The sequence below is a fragment of the Lycium ferocissimum genome, chromosome 4, assembly GCF_029784015.1.
Source record: "Lycium ferocissimum isolate CSIRO_LF1 chromosome 4, AGI_CSIRO_Lferr_CH_V1, whole genome shotgun sequence".
Classification (NCBI taxonomy): domain Eukaryota; kingdom Viridiplantae; phylum Streptophyta; class Magnoliopsida; order Solanales; family Solanaceae; genus Lycium; species Lycium ferocissimum.
In genome coordinates, this window is record NC_081345.1 from 33,078,416 (window position 1) to 33,096,665 (window position 18,250).

Consider the following 18,250-nt stretch of genomic DNA (forward strand, 5'->3'; position numbering starts at 1 on the left):
ATTTTAATTCTATGACTGGTTATAAATCTATAACTGAAAATGAATTAACTTACGACATCTTTAGATATAAGTCTGAAGTTAAGTTTTGACAAACGAAATTTCAAATTCTCATGTAAGTTTTTTCAGAAAATTTCAAATTTGTGAATCTACAGTTGATTTTGAAACGGCTGAATTTACATAGATTTTAGCTTAAATAACTGTCTTCAAATCTGCTAATGTACTCTTGGGCCTATCCTAGATAATGGATAACCAAATAATTGGACCAGGCTCACCTTAAGTTGGCCTGTAAAGATAAGAAGCACGAGTATAGAAATTGCAGTTGAAGAGAGAGACCACACCCTAAAGAAAGAAAAATAACAGCTCCAGTATGAATAGTGTAGTAACTTTAGACTTTGATTCACTTGTAAGTAAACGTTTGAAATTGAGATTGGAGTTGTTACAGGAGTAAGTAGAGTCTATTTTGTATCACCTAGGCATAGAATTATTTTCATAAATATCCCATCCATCGTTCCTTCTATGGAATTTGAACCTCAACTTCTCCTTTCAATTAATGGCTTTTTCTCATCGACCTCATTCTTCCACTATTCACACCGTTTTTGAAAAAGGGACAAAGAAAAAAAGCAAATTTTGAGTCCTTTTTGTTCTATTGCAACCGGTCATGGCTAAAATTTTACATATCATCAAGTGTCAATTCTACGACAATATAAATTTTCCGGCACTTGATATTTAGATTAAATTATACTACTTCACCATTATTACGTGATATATTAGTGTGAAAATGTGTATTAATTAATTATAGTTTGACGATGATGTCACATATAGTATTGGGACAGGGTGGATGAAATAGAAGCTCACTTTCATAGTCTTGAGGTGTCATCAAAACTTAAGTAGGAAAAGCCAAGTGGTGGGTTAGACCACGTCAACTGTATGCATTGTATGGGGCGGAATGTTGGCCAGTCAAGAAATCTTACGTCCAGAAGACGAAAGTTGCGGAAATAAGGATGTTGCGATGGATTTGTGGGCATACTAAGAATGATAGGATTAGAAATGAAGTTATCCAGAATAAGATGAGAGTGGTTTTGGTGGAGGACAAGATGCGGAAAGCGAGGCTGAGAAGGTTCGAGTGTATGCAGAGGAGATGCACAAAGGCCCTAATGCGGAGGTGTGAGTGATTGGCTATGGATGGTTTCAGGAGAGGTAGAAGTAGGCCTAGAAAATATTGGGGAGAAGTGATTAGCCAGGACATGACGTAGTTGCAGCTTGCCAAGGACACGATCTTATATAGGAGGTTGTGGAGGACACAAATTAGGATAGAAGGTTAGTAGGTAGTAGAGTGTTGTCTCGCAAATCATTCCATACTAGTAGGCATTGCTTATTGCCTTTCGATTTCTGTTATTATCTGTGTCTCTTGTATTATCGTATTAGTTTGTTGGAGTTATTGTTTCTTTTTTACATAATGCTTTCTATTGTAATTTGCGATAACTTCTGTTAATTCCTGTCTGACCTTCTTTGGAATGCCTTTTCCGGTAGGGTCCTCTCGGATCGCTCTCATCTCTCGATATAGGGTAAGATCTGTACGCACACTCTGCTTTCTCTAGACCTCACTTATGAAAATATAGTGTATATGTTGTTGTTGTTGTATAGTTTAGTGATAATAATGAATATAGAGACATGTGTCATGTATTCATTGGAATACTAATTGCACGTAAGTTTTTACCGACCAATTACTTTCCCTCCTTACAGATCTGTTAAGAGGAAGTTGTATAGTGCTCTGTACCCCTATTAGGCAATTACATTTAGCTCTCTATTCATGCAATAGTAGAATGTAACTCCACTAGATTTCTTTAGGAGGAAGTTGTATAGTGCTCTGTACCCCTATTAGGCAATTACATTTAGCTCTCTATTCATGCAATAGCAGAATGTAACTCCACTCGATTTCTTATCTCCCGAAATCTCCACGTGAGACATGTTCTCCTAGGAAAGACTTCGGATTAGCCAAATGTCACATTCCTGTTGGACAAGAAGAGATTCCAGTTGACAATATCTTTCCCCTGAAGATTTCCCAATTCTCCATTTTCCTTCCCCTTAATTTCTTTTCTCTACCTACATGGCAAATATTTGGGTCCCCTACTATCTTCTAAAACAACAACAACAAAGATATACTCCCTCCGTCTCATAAAGTGTTACCTTAGCTAAAAATACGCACATTAAGAAATTAATAATATAATGTGAAGTTTATCAAATTATCCCTATATAATAAAAATAAATTACTTTTACCTTTTGATTAGAGCATGCACAAAAAGTAAATCTTTTGACATTGAGAATCCAACTATATAAGTTACTACGTAGCTTTTCCAATCATCATTTAGATGTTACTTTATTATCTAAGGGTAGAATTGGAAAAAACTAGTTAATTTAGGTCTTAATTTTCTAAAGTAACACTTATTATGGGATGAAAAAATTTGACTAAGATGACACTTATTATGGGACGGAGGGAGTAGATTCTTTGGGATAGTGGCCACAGAGATAAGGATAAGAGACACTTCTCCTCATTGGCTAGTCCTAAATTCACAACCCAATCCCAGCCGTTGATTTCTAAAATCTTGGACTAGTCATTCTCCAAGATTGAACCATGGCCAGTATAATACCATTCAAATTGAAACACAAATACAGACACAAACATACTACAATTTTTTAGCTCACCTAAACTCCATTTGCATTTTCTTGATAACTCTAAAATGGCCACCGTCACAACGCAAGCCTCTGCCACCGTCTTCGGGCCATCCGCCTCCAAGACAAGGTTCCTCAGTGGATCATCTGGTAAACTAAACAGAGAGGTGTCTTTTAAACCATCAATTTTGCCTTCCAACTCATTCAAAGTTGAAGCCAAGAAAGGTGAATGGCTTCCGGGCTTGACCTCTCCTACTTACCTTAATGGCAGGTATGTACATTCTACATCACATTTTTCTTTAACATAATAAGGGACCGTTGTTAAGTTCAGTGACTAGTAATACAGAGATTAGAGGATTATATGAGTGAATTATAACAATGTCTATAATGTAGAAATTGTTACACTATAAATAATACTCCCTCCGTCCCAATTTATATAGCAACGTTTAAATAGGCACGAGTCTAAAAAAGAAATGAAGATTATTGAAACTTCTTATCTAAAACAAGTAACTGAAATATATGTGGTTATAAATCATTTCATTAAGATAAAAATTGAAGTTTAAAGTTAAAATGTTTCTTATTAATGAACATGATATTCTTTTTAGGACGGAATAAAACGAAAAGTATGACACATATATTGGGACAAATGAAGTAATAGAGACATTGTCTATGTTAATTAAGGGTATTATCGTCTTTACATACTATTATTAATCCAATACTTGCTAATTGATATATTCTTAATTCACATTATGCCCTAAAAATGATACTCCTTCTGTTTCAATTTATATTTATATGAACCTATTTCCTTTTTAGTCCATACCAAAATGAATGATCTCTTTCCTAATTTGAAAACAAATTCACTTTATGAAATGATTTACAGTCACACAAATATTCAAGACTTATTTTGAACCACAAGTTTCAAAAGTATTCACTGTTTCTTAAATGTCGTGTCCAGTCAAATGGGTTCACATAAATTGAAACAGAGGGAGTACTATAGATCTCCGCATTAGTTATGCCTAATAGAGATTATGTTATGTGAAAATTTAGGCCAAAATTATTTTTCTTCATATTGCCAACTAACCAACACCTAATTTGTTGTAGTCTCGCTGGTGACAATGGTTTTGATCCATTGGGACTTGCTGAGGACCCGGAGAACTTGAAATGGTTCGTCCAGGCCGAGCTTGTGAACGGTCGATGGGCTATGTTGGGTGTTGCTGGTATGCTACTGCCTGAGGTTTTCACTAATGCTGGACTCCTCAACGTACCTAAATGGTACGATGCTGGGAAATCTGAGTACTTTGCTTCATCATCGACGCTGTTTGTGATCGAGTTCATATTGTTCCACTACGTTGAAATTCGACGTTGGCAAGACATTAAGAACCCTGGAAGTGTCAACCAGGATCCTATTTTCAAGAGCTACAGCTTGCCTCCTAATGAAGTTGGTTACCCTGGTGGTATTTTCAACCCACTCAACTTTGCACCCACATTGGAGGCCAAGGAGAAAGAAATTGCTAATGGTAAGTCCCTTATTAACACAAAATAGTGGTTTTCTTTATTTAGTTTACGACAGTTCAATAGAATTTTTATACTACCATGTCAAATAAGCGTCTATAATAAATGGAGATATCAGCAACTTGATAATTATTAAGATGACCTGTTACCATATGTTAAAATACATTGATAGTTCAATTTTTTTTATTAGTCGTGTATATTATATATAGGTTAAATTATTTCTTATGATGTTGTGGATTTGCAGGGAGATTGGCAATGTTGGCATTTTTGGGATTTATAGTGCAGCACAATGTAACGGGAAAGGGACCATTTGACAACTTGTTGCAGCACCTCTCAGACCCATGGCACAACACCATTATCCAAACATTTTCCAACTAGAAAACTAACCTGATTGACATTGGAGAGAATATATTGTTAATTACCTTGTAATCATGAGTTAGTATTATTTTTTTTATGAACACGAAAAACAGAGAGATTTATTGTGAACAATGGAACTCTACTGGACAGAGCAACTAGAATTGCATTTCTCATTCATATATCGTAGTACTATCATATTTCTCAAAATCTGGCATCTGGTTGATTAGCATTTGAAAAGTGTATTACAGAGTTGTGCCGGAAACAGATTAATACAGAACGTGTTATTATCATAATTAATTTACATAATGCAAGGGGGGTAAAAGACAGAATTAAACAAGAAAATTTGAAAGTGAATGATGCAGTGTTACTGACAGATATTCTCCATGAGCTTCACAAATTCACCAAATTCAATTTTTCCATCTCTGTTTTCATCAAATGGCGCAATCATCCTTTGGCAATCTAACACTGAAAATTCCATGAACCCCATCTTGCAAATGACTTTCTTTAGCTCATTTGCATCAATGTGGCCATCTCCATTCTCGTCAAACATATCAAAAGCTTCTTTAACTTCTTCCAAACTAGGCTCCTTTTCACCAAATGAATCGAAAACCTTAGCCAATTCTACCTTATCAATATTCTTATCCCCATTTTGTTTGCAAATATTCATTAGTGCATCGAGTACTATCTCAACATCTTCATCCAATAATGTCTCATTATTGACAATTTTTTCAGGGCCAAAGTTTTTTGCCTTTGGCGAAGTTTCAGCATTATTAGACTTGTTACGTGGAGTAAACACCAAAAGAATGACTCGAATTAAAAAAGAAAAACAAGAACGAAATTCCTGAAATGTGATTACTAGGCAAAAAATCATACAAATTAAGATGGTAGAATTAAAATTATTGAGTGCATCACCTATCTTCTTGGCCTGAGCTGAGAATGAAAAGATCTTCTCCATGGACTTATGTTCCTTTTGCTTGGGTAATTTTTTTCCTTTTGAGTTAGATTAATAAGTCTTGAGTAATATCAAAGTCATGAGATGAATGTAGAAGTTAAGTTACTATATATAAGGAGATAGGTCGACCAGTCCAGTCTTGGTGGAAACTCTGGAGGAAAGATGTTGAAAAGATTGTTAAGTTTCCCAAAGAAAAAAAATTGAGTAGCTTAATTTTCTTGTTGCCTTGTTTGTGGGAGTGTAGCATAAGTCGGCATAATTTCTTCCTCGTTATTCACGTCAGTAATAAAAGAATCCAACAATCCGTGTTGCTCCTGAAGGAAGAAAGCGAAAAAGGTGTTTACACACTGCAAAGTCCAAGTGATTTTAAGAAATTATATGGTTTCCAATATATAATGGATTTTGCTATATACACAGATGCGATAAAGAACTTTTACATAGCCAATGCAAGTTAATTGGATGTAGCAGGTTGTTACTCTTCTTTCATAGTTAGTACAATCTATATATAGTATAAAATTAGGTATAGACAAGATGATGTGGGGACCAACATTGAATTTATCTTTTTTCTTCATTTTTTGACTTTTTTCTCATCCATTCCCTTATTTTCTAATTAAAGTATAAAGGATTAATCATATACTACTACAATATTTATTGAGAATCAATACACATTAAGGTGCCGTTTGGCCATAAAAATTATTCACTTTTTTCCGGAATTTTTTTTTTCACTTTTTTTACTTTTGGGCGTTTGGCCATAAATATTTGGAATACAACTTGAAGTTGTATTCCGGAATACCAAAAATAAGAAAAACTTGTTTTTCAAATTTTTTACACTTTTTACAACTACATTTCACCAAAAACTACAACTTCAAAAACTATGGCCAAACACAACTCCAACTCCAACTTCAAAAATTCCAAAAAAAGTGAATTTGTTTTTGGTATCTATGGCCAAACGCCTACTAAGTCAATTGATTCTATATCAGTTACATGAGTACGTTTTATTCATTATTTCCCACGCAAGTTACAAATATACTAAAATTCTCTCGTCATTTAAAACTTTTATATAATTTCAGTTATAAAATTAATTCTCACCCTTTACAAAAAATGACTTTTTAAAAAAAAAAAAAAAAAAAAAAAAATTCAGTTACAATTTTATGCATGGATTAGTTAATTATAGAAGTTGAAAGAATTCCTGCATCAATTAGGAATTTGATAGGTTTCTTCATCATTAAACTATGAACACCATTATATAAACAGATATACAATATGAATTCACCATCTGCCTTTGTAGAAGAATCTATGCATGTGGATATGCAGAAATAGGTAAAATACAAAGAGTGAGGTTAGGGGACCAAGGCCATTTTCTACTTTCAAAGCATCAATATGCTTTTATCTTGTGTTCCTATTAAGTCAACAAACACACTATATTATATGAATAACTCTTCCTTCATTCTTCAAGACCCCAAACATCAATCATATGAACATAACAAAAGGAGGTCTAAGGCTTCTGCCACGTCGTTTAAAATCTCATTGATAAGTAGGGTGAAGCAAGAAGAAAAAAGGAAGTAGGAATTAGAACTTTTGCAAAAGTTTTGGGTCTACCTCTTTTTTCTTTTCTTTTTTTCTTTTTTCTTTTTAATCCTTTGAAGCACTTTGAATTTATAGGAGAAAATAATAGTGTTTTAGGGAAAAACTGATTATTCGGGAATTTGCATAAAATTAGGAGATAATGAAAACATACTTATGCGGAAACAGAAGGAAAAGGAAAATGAAAACAAACAAAGGGGAATAAGGGAAAGAAGGAAAAAAAAAAAAAAAGGAAAGATCCCATACAATATGATTGAAAATAAAGTTTAATTAACAAATAATGATTCATTTAGTTCATTCCATATATAGTGTTAGTTTATTCCATATATAGTCTCCTTAAATTTTTAGAGAATATTGATGTGTTGTTCTAATGGTAGCTAAGATATTCTTAAAATGTTATGAGGAGAATAAGGGGGTAGTTGTCTTCTGATTTAAGAGGAAGTTTTGGGTAAGAAATTAGAAAGATGCCAGCGGTATTGATTGAAATGGAAAAGAGATGTATAAAGAAAAAAAAAATGAGAAAAGTATCATTTCCTTTTGGATTTCTATTTTATTACATTTAGGTCATTCTAATTTTATTTTATTTTATTTTTTGTTTAGAGTATATATATATACAAAATTCATATAGAGGTATGAGTATAGACTGAAATTCCTAGAAATCATCTTCGCAAAACTGTGTACTATGTATTGCTCTATTATAAAACCAGAGGCGGATCCAGGATTTAAATTTTATGGGTTCAATTTTAAGATTTTTAGCATTGAATCCATTATATTTTTAAAGTTAGGAGTTCATATCTACTATTTATTGCAATTTTAATAATTTTTTACACATAAATTTAGGCTCCGCATTGAAAGTTTGGGGTTCAGTTGAACCCCTACCATATAGGCTAGATACGCCTCTGTATAAAACAAAGAATTGTAAATGAAAATATTTATATTTGTAATTTTGGAAGCATATATGTGAAAATTATCACTTCTCTATTGGATAAAGTTACGAAAGAATTTATTTTGTTGATATTATTTAGTAAATTCATTGATGCTTTATGCGACCATGCAAAGCGGGGTTAAAATTACTATCGTAACCGAAAATATTTATATTTGTGTTTTTGGATGCATATATGTGAAAAATTATCACTTATATCTCGAATAAATTTACGAAATAATATATTTTGTTGATATTATTTCGTAAACTCACTGATGCTTTACACGACCGTGCGAAGCGCGGTTAAATTACTAGTTTAATAGGATAAATAGACGTTTTAAAATTTGTAACAATAAGTTAGCTAAGTTTTCTTTAATAGTGACGTCTTTTCTGTTTGGGTTGTCAACGAGACTTCTTTGTTTAGCCGAAGCTTATTTTTTTAAAAGTCTTATTTTTTCAATAAGTGCTTATTTTAAAAAGTGAGGTGTTTGCCAAGCTTTTGGGAGAAAATAAGTCTTTTGAGGAGTAGTAAAGCGAGTTTTCGAAAGTTTAAAAAAAAAATTGCTTTTTGCCCAAAAGCACTTTTTGAAAAGTACTTTTGAGAAAAATACACGCAAGCACTTTTTAAAAGCTTGGCCAAATACTAATTCTTTAACTAAAAGTACTTTTTAAAATTAATTGGCCAAACACAAACTGTTTTTAGCCCAAAGTACTTTTTTGAAAAGTACTTTTGAAAAAAGTACTTTTTAAAATAAGTTGTTTTTAGAAGCTTGGCCAAACAGGCTATTCGTTTTGTATTGTACAACTGACTGTTGAATTTGAGCATATTTGTCATGAAAAGTTAGTTTTGTTACGAGTTAATTAGTTACAAATTACAATGTATTAAGGGGTCGTTTGGTAGCTGGTTAGGATTATGCGGGTATTAGTATTGCTGGTATTAGTTATGGAGGTATTAGTTATGCATAAATTAATTCTTTGGATATTGGTTTATTATATTAACAGTTAATAAATATTATATACTTCTTAAAATTAAAATATTTGTTTACAATGAAAATTAAAATATTATTTATTTTAAAAATATTTTAATATTATAGTAAATATCATATTAATTTTTTTTATAAAAATATGATTTAGAAAAGGAAAGTATTTAAGTGTTTCAACTTTTTATTCATGTATTAGTTATTCCATCTTCTACCCCGCATAAAATAATACATAGATTCCCTCATAACTTATACATGTATTAGTTATGCGGGTTTCTAAATTGCAAACCAAACTCCGTAATAATTTTATACATGAATAACTTGCTTCCTAACTAGCTGTCAAACGCGGTATAAGTATGCAGAAATTAATACATGAATAAGGTATCTCTTTAGATTTTACTAGCTACCAAACATGATATAAATTAATGCAAAAATTAATACACGAATAACTTGTCTCTTGTCCAACTACCAAACGACCCCTAATTGCAAATGCGAGTTTTTAAATAATTATGCTTGTGTGAAAGTGACTTATAGTTATATAATTTGCTAGACTTTGTAGACGTCACTAAGGTGATCACAGCCCCATAACTAAGAAAAGAACTTTGAGGGAAACCACAGAGAAATTTAACAATTTTACCGACCATGTGAAAAGGTACTTGCTTTAGGGAAAAGAAGCTTCGGAGAAAACATTGAAGTTGCTTCGAAGTAAATACTTACCTCTTCCGCGAATATCGATACCGAATCAAATAATTTAATTTTATTAGTGAAAAATTAAAGTGTCAAGATATATCATTTAAATATGATTAAGTGATAAAAATATATAACAAAAATATATTTTGTATTTATCGATATAAATAATCGAATGCGGATAAATTTTTATGGCTAGTCCACTAACCAAGAACAACGAGCACTTAGAAAGCAATGATTAGGGTTCAACTTCCTGGAAATCCTTTTCCATATGCCTCTCAATTGTAATTGGATAATTTACATTTGTTGTGAATCACGACTCTCATAATTATATGTAGTTCCGTTGACGATAGTCAAGCCCTTCACTTGACTTAGTCATGCACATTTAATTTTAGGACAAATTATAATATCAAACTCTCCTATGATATAATTCAGTTATAAATATATTTTTATCTTTTACGTCAAACATTTATACCCCCAAATACTATGAATATTTTACAAAAATAATGATTCAATTGCAGATGTACCTTTTGAATTTAAAATCAAATATCTATACCTCCTATATGTTATTTTAAAGGGAAAAGGACACAAATGGCCATCCGGGTGAAACTATTGACACCCGGTGTCCAAGAATCTTAAATGTCATTTTTTAGTCTTTCAAAATAATTTCATTTTCTAGCCATTTTTCGACTAATTCCAGCATATGTATATAAACTGTTTCATTGTTGTATATGTATCATTACTGTATATGTGTAGAAAAATGTATCATACGTATAGAAACTGTATCATTGTTGTATAGAATATGTATAAAACCTTTGTATCATTGTTGTGTAATTTGTGTATAATAAATGCATAATCAACGTATACTTACTAATCATACATATATTACACAATTATTATACACATATTATACATCTTTTGGGATATTTAGATAATACTAATTTCTACAAAAAGCTCAGATTAATTGTAGCTGAAATTGACCTCTACTTTGACCCCTGGGATCTTCCAGGTAAATAATTTTCTCCTTCACCTTTATTAATGGAGTAGAATTGAACAGTTCAAATTTTGAAGGTGCGAATTTGAATTTGATCAAAATTTTGTGTTTGTGTTTCAGATTAGGCATTTTATGGTTCACGCCCATATCGAGCTGTCGGAACTGGTTACTGGAAGGTGACCGGTGCCGATAAGACGATTGTAAATCCAAAGGCGGTTGGAATTAAGAAAGCTTTGGTGTTTTACGCTGGCAAGGCACCTAAAGGAGAGGAGAAAGTGAGAGGCGGATGAAACAAAGGAGAAAGTGAGAAACTAGATTTTGGCTAGGGCTTATCTTTATGTTGGCCCTTGGGGCTATTTCGGGACATTATAAATTACGTGTGCTCACTACTATAAGACTAATATTACTATTTTTTTTTTGGCAATTAACAAACTTTTCATTAATCACCTTTGGATCATTACAAAACCAGGGGAATCATACCAGATTTAACCCCTCTCGTGAACACCAGTAGACATCAGTTCCTCTAACCTTTTACAATCTATATTCTATCATCTACTACAGACTACACAAAAAATCAAATAACCTCTTATTACCCCGAACTCTAACACATAAACTAGTTTTCAATCCATGAAGTAGCTGCTCGATGCTCCTAGCTTTATTTTGAAACACCCTTGCATTTCTTTCCATCCATATGGTATAAACCACAGTACGCAAGTCCAGCCTTCAGTAGGCATTTTCCTGCACTTTTTCCCTTAGACTGTTTTGCCACCCATTCTCATTCCTCCTTCCATGTAGTCACAGCTCTATGCCATTTCATCCACCCCAGAATACTTTGCCATACTCCTCTTATAGTGTTGCACCCAAAAAATAAGTGCTCAGCAGTCTCAGGCACCACCTGGCGTAAAAACACATTTCTCATCCATTGTCAATCCCCATTGAATTAATCTATCTTTTGTTCCAAGCTTACTATGCAAAGCTACCCAGAGGATAAACACATGTTTAGGTTCAGCCACATTATAACATGTCAAGTTCTTCCAAGGCACTTGACACACAGTCCCTCTCAGATTCCTGTAGGCTTTTGTGATCTTAAACTTGCCCTTCTGCACTACTTGGTTCCTGATATCTTGTTGGGACCAATATTTCCTCATGTTAAAGATTTTCCTCACCATCCATGAGGCTTGTTTAGGACTCTCCATATTCTCTAGCAGTTGTGTTTTTATGTAATAAGTGTGGATCCAGGCAATCCACAACTTTTGCTTGCTCTGGCTTAATGCCCATAGTAGTTTACACAGAGCAGCTTGGTTCCATGTTTTCAACTGTATAACATTCATACCCCCTGCACCTTTAGGTAAACAAACCCTTTCCCATGCCACAAGTGCCCTTTTTGTGATAACAGCTTCCCCAGACCATAAGTAGCTTCTGCATGCTGCTTCAATCAAATTAATCACTTTCTGAGGGAGTAGGAAAAGCTGGGACCAGTATGCTTGAACCCCAAAAAGGACAGCTCTGATAAGTTGCAGTCTTCCTGCATAAGACAGTTCCCTAGCCATCCAATTAGTGATCCTAGCTGTTATTTTCTCAACCAAAGGCTTGCACTGTTGGATTGTAAGTCTCTTAGTAGAAAGCGACACACGCAGATACCTGAAGGGTAGATCACCTTTCTCAAATCCCAACACATCCAGTATTTCATTCACCTTTTCAGGTGTAACCCCCCCCCCAAAGTACACCTGGCTGTTCGACATGTTGGCCTTTGGCCCTAAAGCCTCAGAAAACTTGTTGAATTGTGCCATTAAAGATTGTACTGAGTTGACATACCCCTACTGAACATTAAGAGGTCATCTGCAAAGCACAAGTGCACTATATTTAATTTTTTGCATCCAGGATGGTGAGTGAAATCTGGTTCACTTCTTAGGGAGGTCAAGCACCTATTTAAATATTCCATCATGAGCATAAATACATAAGGAGACATGGGGTCCCCCTGTTTGAGCCCTCTCCTAGCTTGCATAAGATCTAATAATCTACCATTTACCATGAAAGTATAGCTAACAGTGTTAATGCACTTCATGATCCAGTTAACCATCTTCTAAGGAAATCCCAACTCTATTAGTACATGTTCAATGAAAACCGACTCCACTGAGTCGTATGCTTTCTGGAGGTCCACTTTTATCATGCACCTTGGAGATATATTTTTCCTATTGTATCCTTTGACTAACTGTATGGCCGAGGATAATATTATCGATGATGAGTCTACTCCGGTATAAAAGCTGATTGGCTTGGCCCAATAATATCCTCTAAAGCACCTTTAATCCTCTCAGATATTATTTTTGATATAATCTTGTATATAGTTGAACAACAGGCAATTGGTCTAAAGTCCCTAATAGTCTCTGGCTGAGGTTTCTTAGGGACTAAAGTAATTACAATGTTGTTAGCTGCTTTTAACATCTTAGTATGGTGAAAGAATTCCTGAACAGCCTGGCAGACATCCTTCTGAATAATACACCAAGCTTTTTTGAAGAATACAGCATTAAACCCATCAATACCTGGTGCTTTGTTGTCATCTATCCCAAATAAAGCAATTTTGATCTATTGGATAGTAACTTCTGAGCATATGAGCCTTTGTTGAGTAATGGATACAGTAGGTCCCTCTTTCATAGTTTGCAGATCAATAGCAGGTAGGTTATTTGAAGATGATCCCAACAGCTCCTTATAAAAACTAAGCACCTCATTTTCAATCTCCCTCTGTGTCTGTAAGGTTTGATCAGATTCATTTTTCAGCATAGAGATGTGGTTAGTACTGGCTCGTGCCTTCATACTGTTGAAAAAGTAACTATTGTTCCCATCCCCCTTCTGTATCCAGTGAGCTTTAGCTTTTTGTCTATGTACCTTTTCCTGCAGAGCTAGCCATTTATCCAGTTCCTTTCCAGCCTGCTTTTCCTCTAAAGCCAACACTGATCTTGTACATTTGTCATTAGAGCATGTATATTCTGAAGTTGTGTTCTAGCCAGATTAATCCTGTTATCTATGCTTCCAAAGATAGACTCCCTCAGTTTCTTCAATGGTTCCTTACATAGCTTAAGTTTCTGCCATACCTTATACATACGAGATCCCTGCACATCCTGGTTCCAATAATTTTCCACTAATTGTAAGAACTGGTCATTTTCAGCTAGTACATGAAGAAGCCTGAATGGTTTGCTTCTTGTTTCAGTAGTTACTACACACTCCATATGAATTAGAGAGTGATCTGAGAAGTGGTTCTAAAAGAATTTTGCTGTGATATTACCATGTTGAATCATCCATTCAGGATTACATAATGCTCTGTCAATCTTACTCCATACATGTCTATTGGTCCAAGTTAGGAATCTTCCAGTTGATTTCATATCTGTAAGTTTTAAATTGTGACAAACATCTCTGAAATCTTATACCTCCTGATTAGCAACTGGTTGGCCTCCCACTCTATCTTCATAGTTCAAAGGGGAATTAAAGTCCCCCCACACACACACCAAGGAAGGGTAATAGATGAACCCAATTGCACTAACCCATCCCATAATGCTTTCCTCTCATTACTATCATTGCTACCAAACACCACAGTTAGTGCACAATGAAACTGAGAAAGTCTATCCCTGATCTGGCAATGAATATATTGAGCATGAACTTCTTGGACTGTTATAGAGACATCTTCCCCCCTCCACAGCAACCATATCCTTCCATTTGGAGCCTGGGAGTAGTTATTAGCATGTTTTGACCTGGGCCTTCTATTACTGCTACACTACTTGCAAATTTTGGTTCCTTCACTTTTGTTTCTACCAACCCAGCAAAACTTATTTTATGTTTCCTCAAGTAGTTCCCCATTTCCCTCTGTTTGAAGGGCTTATTAATGCCCCTCACATTCTAAATATTCCAAATCATGTAGAGGTAGCAGTGGCACCCCCATCTGGAGGTTTACTCGCTATACCCACTCCCAACTGTCCCAATACCAATGGAGAAAATGAATTGTGAGTGCTTACCATTCTTGTCATAGCAAAGGAAATTGGTTTCCCATGCTGTACCAGTGCAGCATATGACACACTAGGTGCAGTATTAGTAGTCTTAGGAGTGGCATTAGTACCAGGTTCCCTTGAAAGGATTGTCACTTGCTTGTTTGCTGGTTCATTCTTCTCTCTTCCCCTTTGCTGATGAGTTTGGTTCTGTTCATGCTGCTTAGCTTTCCCCTTATCAACATTACCAGGCTCCTTGGTGATCTGCTGCTTTCCAATCCACTGCAAATTTGTATCCATATTTCCCTTATATCCTCCTCTAACTTGTGGAACCTGCTTTTTGGTATGTGTCTCCTCCTGAGGTTTCGGCTTTAGGCTCAGGTTTGCATTCATCGCCAAATGATAGGCATGATTTGCAAAACACAGGTCTCCAATCATAGCTCACATACTGGGTGAAAGGCTCCCCTTCCGGATTCACTACTTCGAATTCTATAGGTAAATCCTTTGTCACATCCATTTCCACTAACACTGGAGCATAAGTCACCCTATTCTTTTTCTTAGTACATTCAGCAGCAAATATAGGTCTTCCCAATCGGCTAGCAATCTTACTAAGTGTAGTTGCATTCCAGCAATTTAAAGTGAGGTTAGGTAACCTTACCCATAGAGGCATGACTCGTGGGAATTCCTCTTGAAAGTCAAAATTAGGAGTCCGTTCCTTCAAAATTAAGGGCATGCGGTTTATTGTGTACGGTCCCGGGTATAATATCTCATTTCTATCCGCCATATCCTTAAATTTCGCGATGTAAAATCCATCCTCGTGGTAAAATAGGTCTGGTGGTGCCACAAAGTTCCAATTCTTCGTAACATAGTTGATCATGTAAGTATAGTTTGGGGTTTTGCCCATGACATACATCACAAGAGCATTACGCCATTCATCTGTTTCCTTGACTACATCAGCTTTCTCAATTTGGACTACCAGCTTACCATCAATAACCTTAGGAGGGATGAAGGTTAGAGGCATACCATAAGTAGCATTTCGATTTTTTGAAAAGAGTCCAGCCCAAGTATCATGCTCAGATGCTATCTGCCCTGTCTCCTCCTGTTGGACTTTTGAACTTGAATTCTCCAATTCCCGATCCCTCTTCTCTTTCGCAGACCCCGTATTTGCTTTAGTCTCAGAGCTAGATGCCATAGTTGGCCTGGTGTTAGCTGGGGTTTTCCCATTCATTTCTCCATTCAAATCACCTAACCTAGGGTTTGATTTCCTCGGAGTAGTGGGGACTGTAGCGCCTCCACCGGCCATTAGTGGTGCCATTTCCTCAATTGGCTCCTTCCTTAGCCATCCCCGCCCACGTTTTGCCATGGAATGGTCGGAGGAGCACGTTAGCAAACAACACTAATCGTACTCCTGTTAAGAGAGAAATTCCTAGAGAGAGAATTTCATACAATCCTGACTAATATTACTATTGTTACCAACATTATTAAATATTTACTAATATTATCAATAATTTATTAATGTTACCAAAAATTGAAATGTCCATCCCCACCTTTTTATCCTAATTAAATGGAAATATACTTACTGCTATATTTTATTGTATTTACTTTCTCAGTTAATGCCCATTAATTACGCTATACACTGTGACCACAACTTTACCAATTTCTCTCATTTTGAAACTTACATCTTCTCCCAGAATTCTTGCAATTTCCTTCTCTGACTTTTCTTTCCTCCCAAAATTATTTTATTGTATTATTATTGTATTTATTTTTTTGTATACAGTCAAACCTCTCTATAATGACAGTGTTTGTCCGGGAATTTCATAGCTGCTATAGTGAGGTGCTGTTATGTATGTATACTGATATTTCATGTTCAGATCTCATTTAGCTGTTATAAAAAAAAACACAAAAAACTATTTATCTGTATCTTTTATGTTATAAATGAAAAGAAATGCTTGTTAATTTTAAAATCTTAATTGATTTTCATATTTCATTAATTAAAAAATAAAAAGACTAATAAATTACTCATAAATTTATAACTAGTTGTACCATACTGATAAAAGATTATAATCTAAGGAACACATGCATTTGAAATTAATTAAAAGTTTTAATATTTAAAGTTTGATGTAAGAATTCTACAATTATAGGTTGTTTCGTAATTTTCGATCTCTTTGTGATAATATAATGCTTGAACTGATTTAGATTTTTGTCCAAACTTTCAGCAAAAGGGAATTCAATAGCTTTTCATTGAAGGTTGTCTAAGAGCTTCTTTTTTTATCAAGCAATAATAGTACTAAAATATATCCGCCAAATTGAGATTTTTCTGATAGCAGAAACAAAAATATACATATAGTGTTAACTTTTGTCTAAGAGCTTAACCACTGACTCTTCTATCTCACCCCAAGTATCAGTAGGTTGAAGCTCTTCATCAGCCATTTCATTGTCACCTTCTGCATACGTATCTCTTGTTCTTTCACTCCAATGACTCGTGCAATAATCTCTTCATCACTGTAAGTTTAAAAGATTGGAAGTGTTGTGTCAAACTCCATATAAGTGGTAGCTTCCTTTGCTTGATTGGTTTTATGAGATTGGATTTGGGCTATAATTTTTTTCTTTTAGATATTAGTACTTGAAATTTACTGTGTGCATGACATTAATAATGATTGCCATAAATATTTTAATATCTTGTATACATAATACATTCTTATAAAATATTATGACACAATATTTGAGTATGACAGTTATAGAGAGGTAATTTTACAAAGAGTGTACCGCTATAATGAATTCCACTGTTGTTATAGGTAGAATGTTGTTATAGAGAAGTAAACTATAACATGAAAAATAGGTTCCGGAGAAAATCAGGCCGTTATACTGAAATGTTATTATAACGAATGACAATTATAGGAGGTTTGACTGTATATTGAATTAGAGGTTCAATTTTTTCACATTTGATTTTGTCTTTTTCTTTGTATCTTTTTGTATATTATTATAATAGGTTCATTTTTTTGGCATTAGAATATACATATTTTGGTCTTGTATTTTTGTTGTATCTTTTTTTATATATTTATGGGATAAGGCACTGTTAACCCCCCCCCCCCCCCCCCCAACACACACACACACCGAACTTTGGCTAAAGTTGCGATGACACACCTTACCTTTTCAGGGGTCCTATTACCCCCACCGAACTTTTATAAAACGAAATAATTACCACCCTAAGCGCTAATGTGGTAAGGAGAGTGTATTTTACTCTCTTTGAGAGAGTGAGAAACATAAAATCTGACACGTGTCATTTTTAATTGAGTACTTCATATTTAATTACACCTAATTAATTATCAATAAAGCTTAAAGTTTTTTTCTAAACTGATTATTTTTTTCTATATATGAAAAAAAATCTAGTTTTCCAGATTTAGTTTTAAAAAAGGGGATTGCCACATTTTAAAAATAATAATTAATTTTTCCAAATTTTTGTAAAAATTCAGTTTTTTCACATTTTGACAAGAAAAAACACTTTTTCAAGATTTTTAAAAAATAATAATCTAGATTTTATTTGAAAAAGAAAAGTGTCCTAAAAAAATGAAATCATGAAAATCTACATTTTTTAAGACATTTTAAAAAAAATAATCC

At 34.2% G+C, this 18,250-nt stretch overlaps 3 protein-coding genes across 3 annotated transcripts; 1 reads left to right on the plus strand and 2 right to left on the minus strand.

Moving 5' to 3' along the window:
• Window positions 1-2,656: 2,656 nt before the first annotated feature.
• Window positions 2,657-4,746, plus strand: LOC132052387 (chlorophyll a-b binding protein P4, chloroplastic-like). The gene is made up of 3 exons (XM_059443901.1): window positions 2,657-2,941; window positions 3,772-4,187; window positions 4,427-4,746. The coding sequence occupies exons 1-3, from the start codon at window positions 2,739-2,741 to the stop codon at window positions 4,558-4,560; spliced, it is 753 nt and encodes a 250-aa protein (XP_059299884.1). The 5' UTR covers window positions 2,657-2,738; the 3' UTR covers window positions 4,561-4,746.
• Window positions 4,747-4,789: 43 nt separating this feature from the next.
• On the minus strand, window positions 4,790-5,876 carry LOC132052388 (probable calcium-binding protein CML45). Its single transcript, XM_059443902.1, has one exon. It carries the CDS (start codon window positions 5,492-5,494, stop codon window positions 4,904-4,906), a length of 591 nt encoding a protein of 196 aa, XP_059299885.1. The 5' UTR covers window positions 5,495-5,876; the 3' UTR covers window positions 4,790-4,903.
• Window positions 5,877-11,542: 5,666 nt separating this feature from the next.
• Window positions 11,543-12,448, minus strand: LOC132053954 (uncharacterized). The gene has a single exon (XM_059446042.1). It carries the CDS (start codon window positions 12,446-12,448, stop codon window positions 11,543-11,545), a length of 906 nt encoding a protein of 301 aa, XP_059302025.1.
• Between the last annotated feature and the right edge of the window lie 5,802 nt (window positions 12,449-18,250).

Bases quoted from the DNA above. Each gene is read 5' to 3' on its own strand.
- LOC132052387 (XM_059443901.1), top strand. From the start codon at position 2,739: ATGGCCACCGTCACAACGCAAGCCTCTGCCACCGTCTTCGGGCCATCC. The intron at 2,942-3,771 runs GTATGTACATTC...AATTTGTTGTAG, and splicing joins CCTACTTACCTTAATGGCAG to TCTCGCTGGTGACAATGGTT. The intron at 4,188-4,426 runs GTAAGTCCCTTA...GTGGATTTGCAG, and splicing joins GGAGAAAGAAATTGCTAATG to GGAGATTGGCAATGTTGGCA.
- LOC132052388 (XM_059443902.1), bottom strand. From the start codon at position 5,494: ATGGAGAAGATCTTTTCATTCTCAGCTCAGGCCAAGAAGATAGGTGAT.
- LOC132053954 (XM_059446042.1), bottom strand. From the start codon at position 12,448: ATGGCACAATTCAACAAGTTTTCTGAGGCTTTAGGGCCAAAGGCCAAC.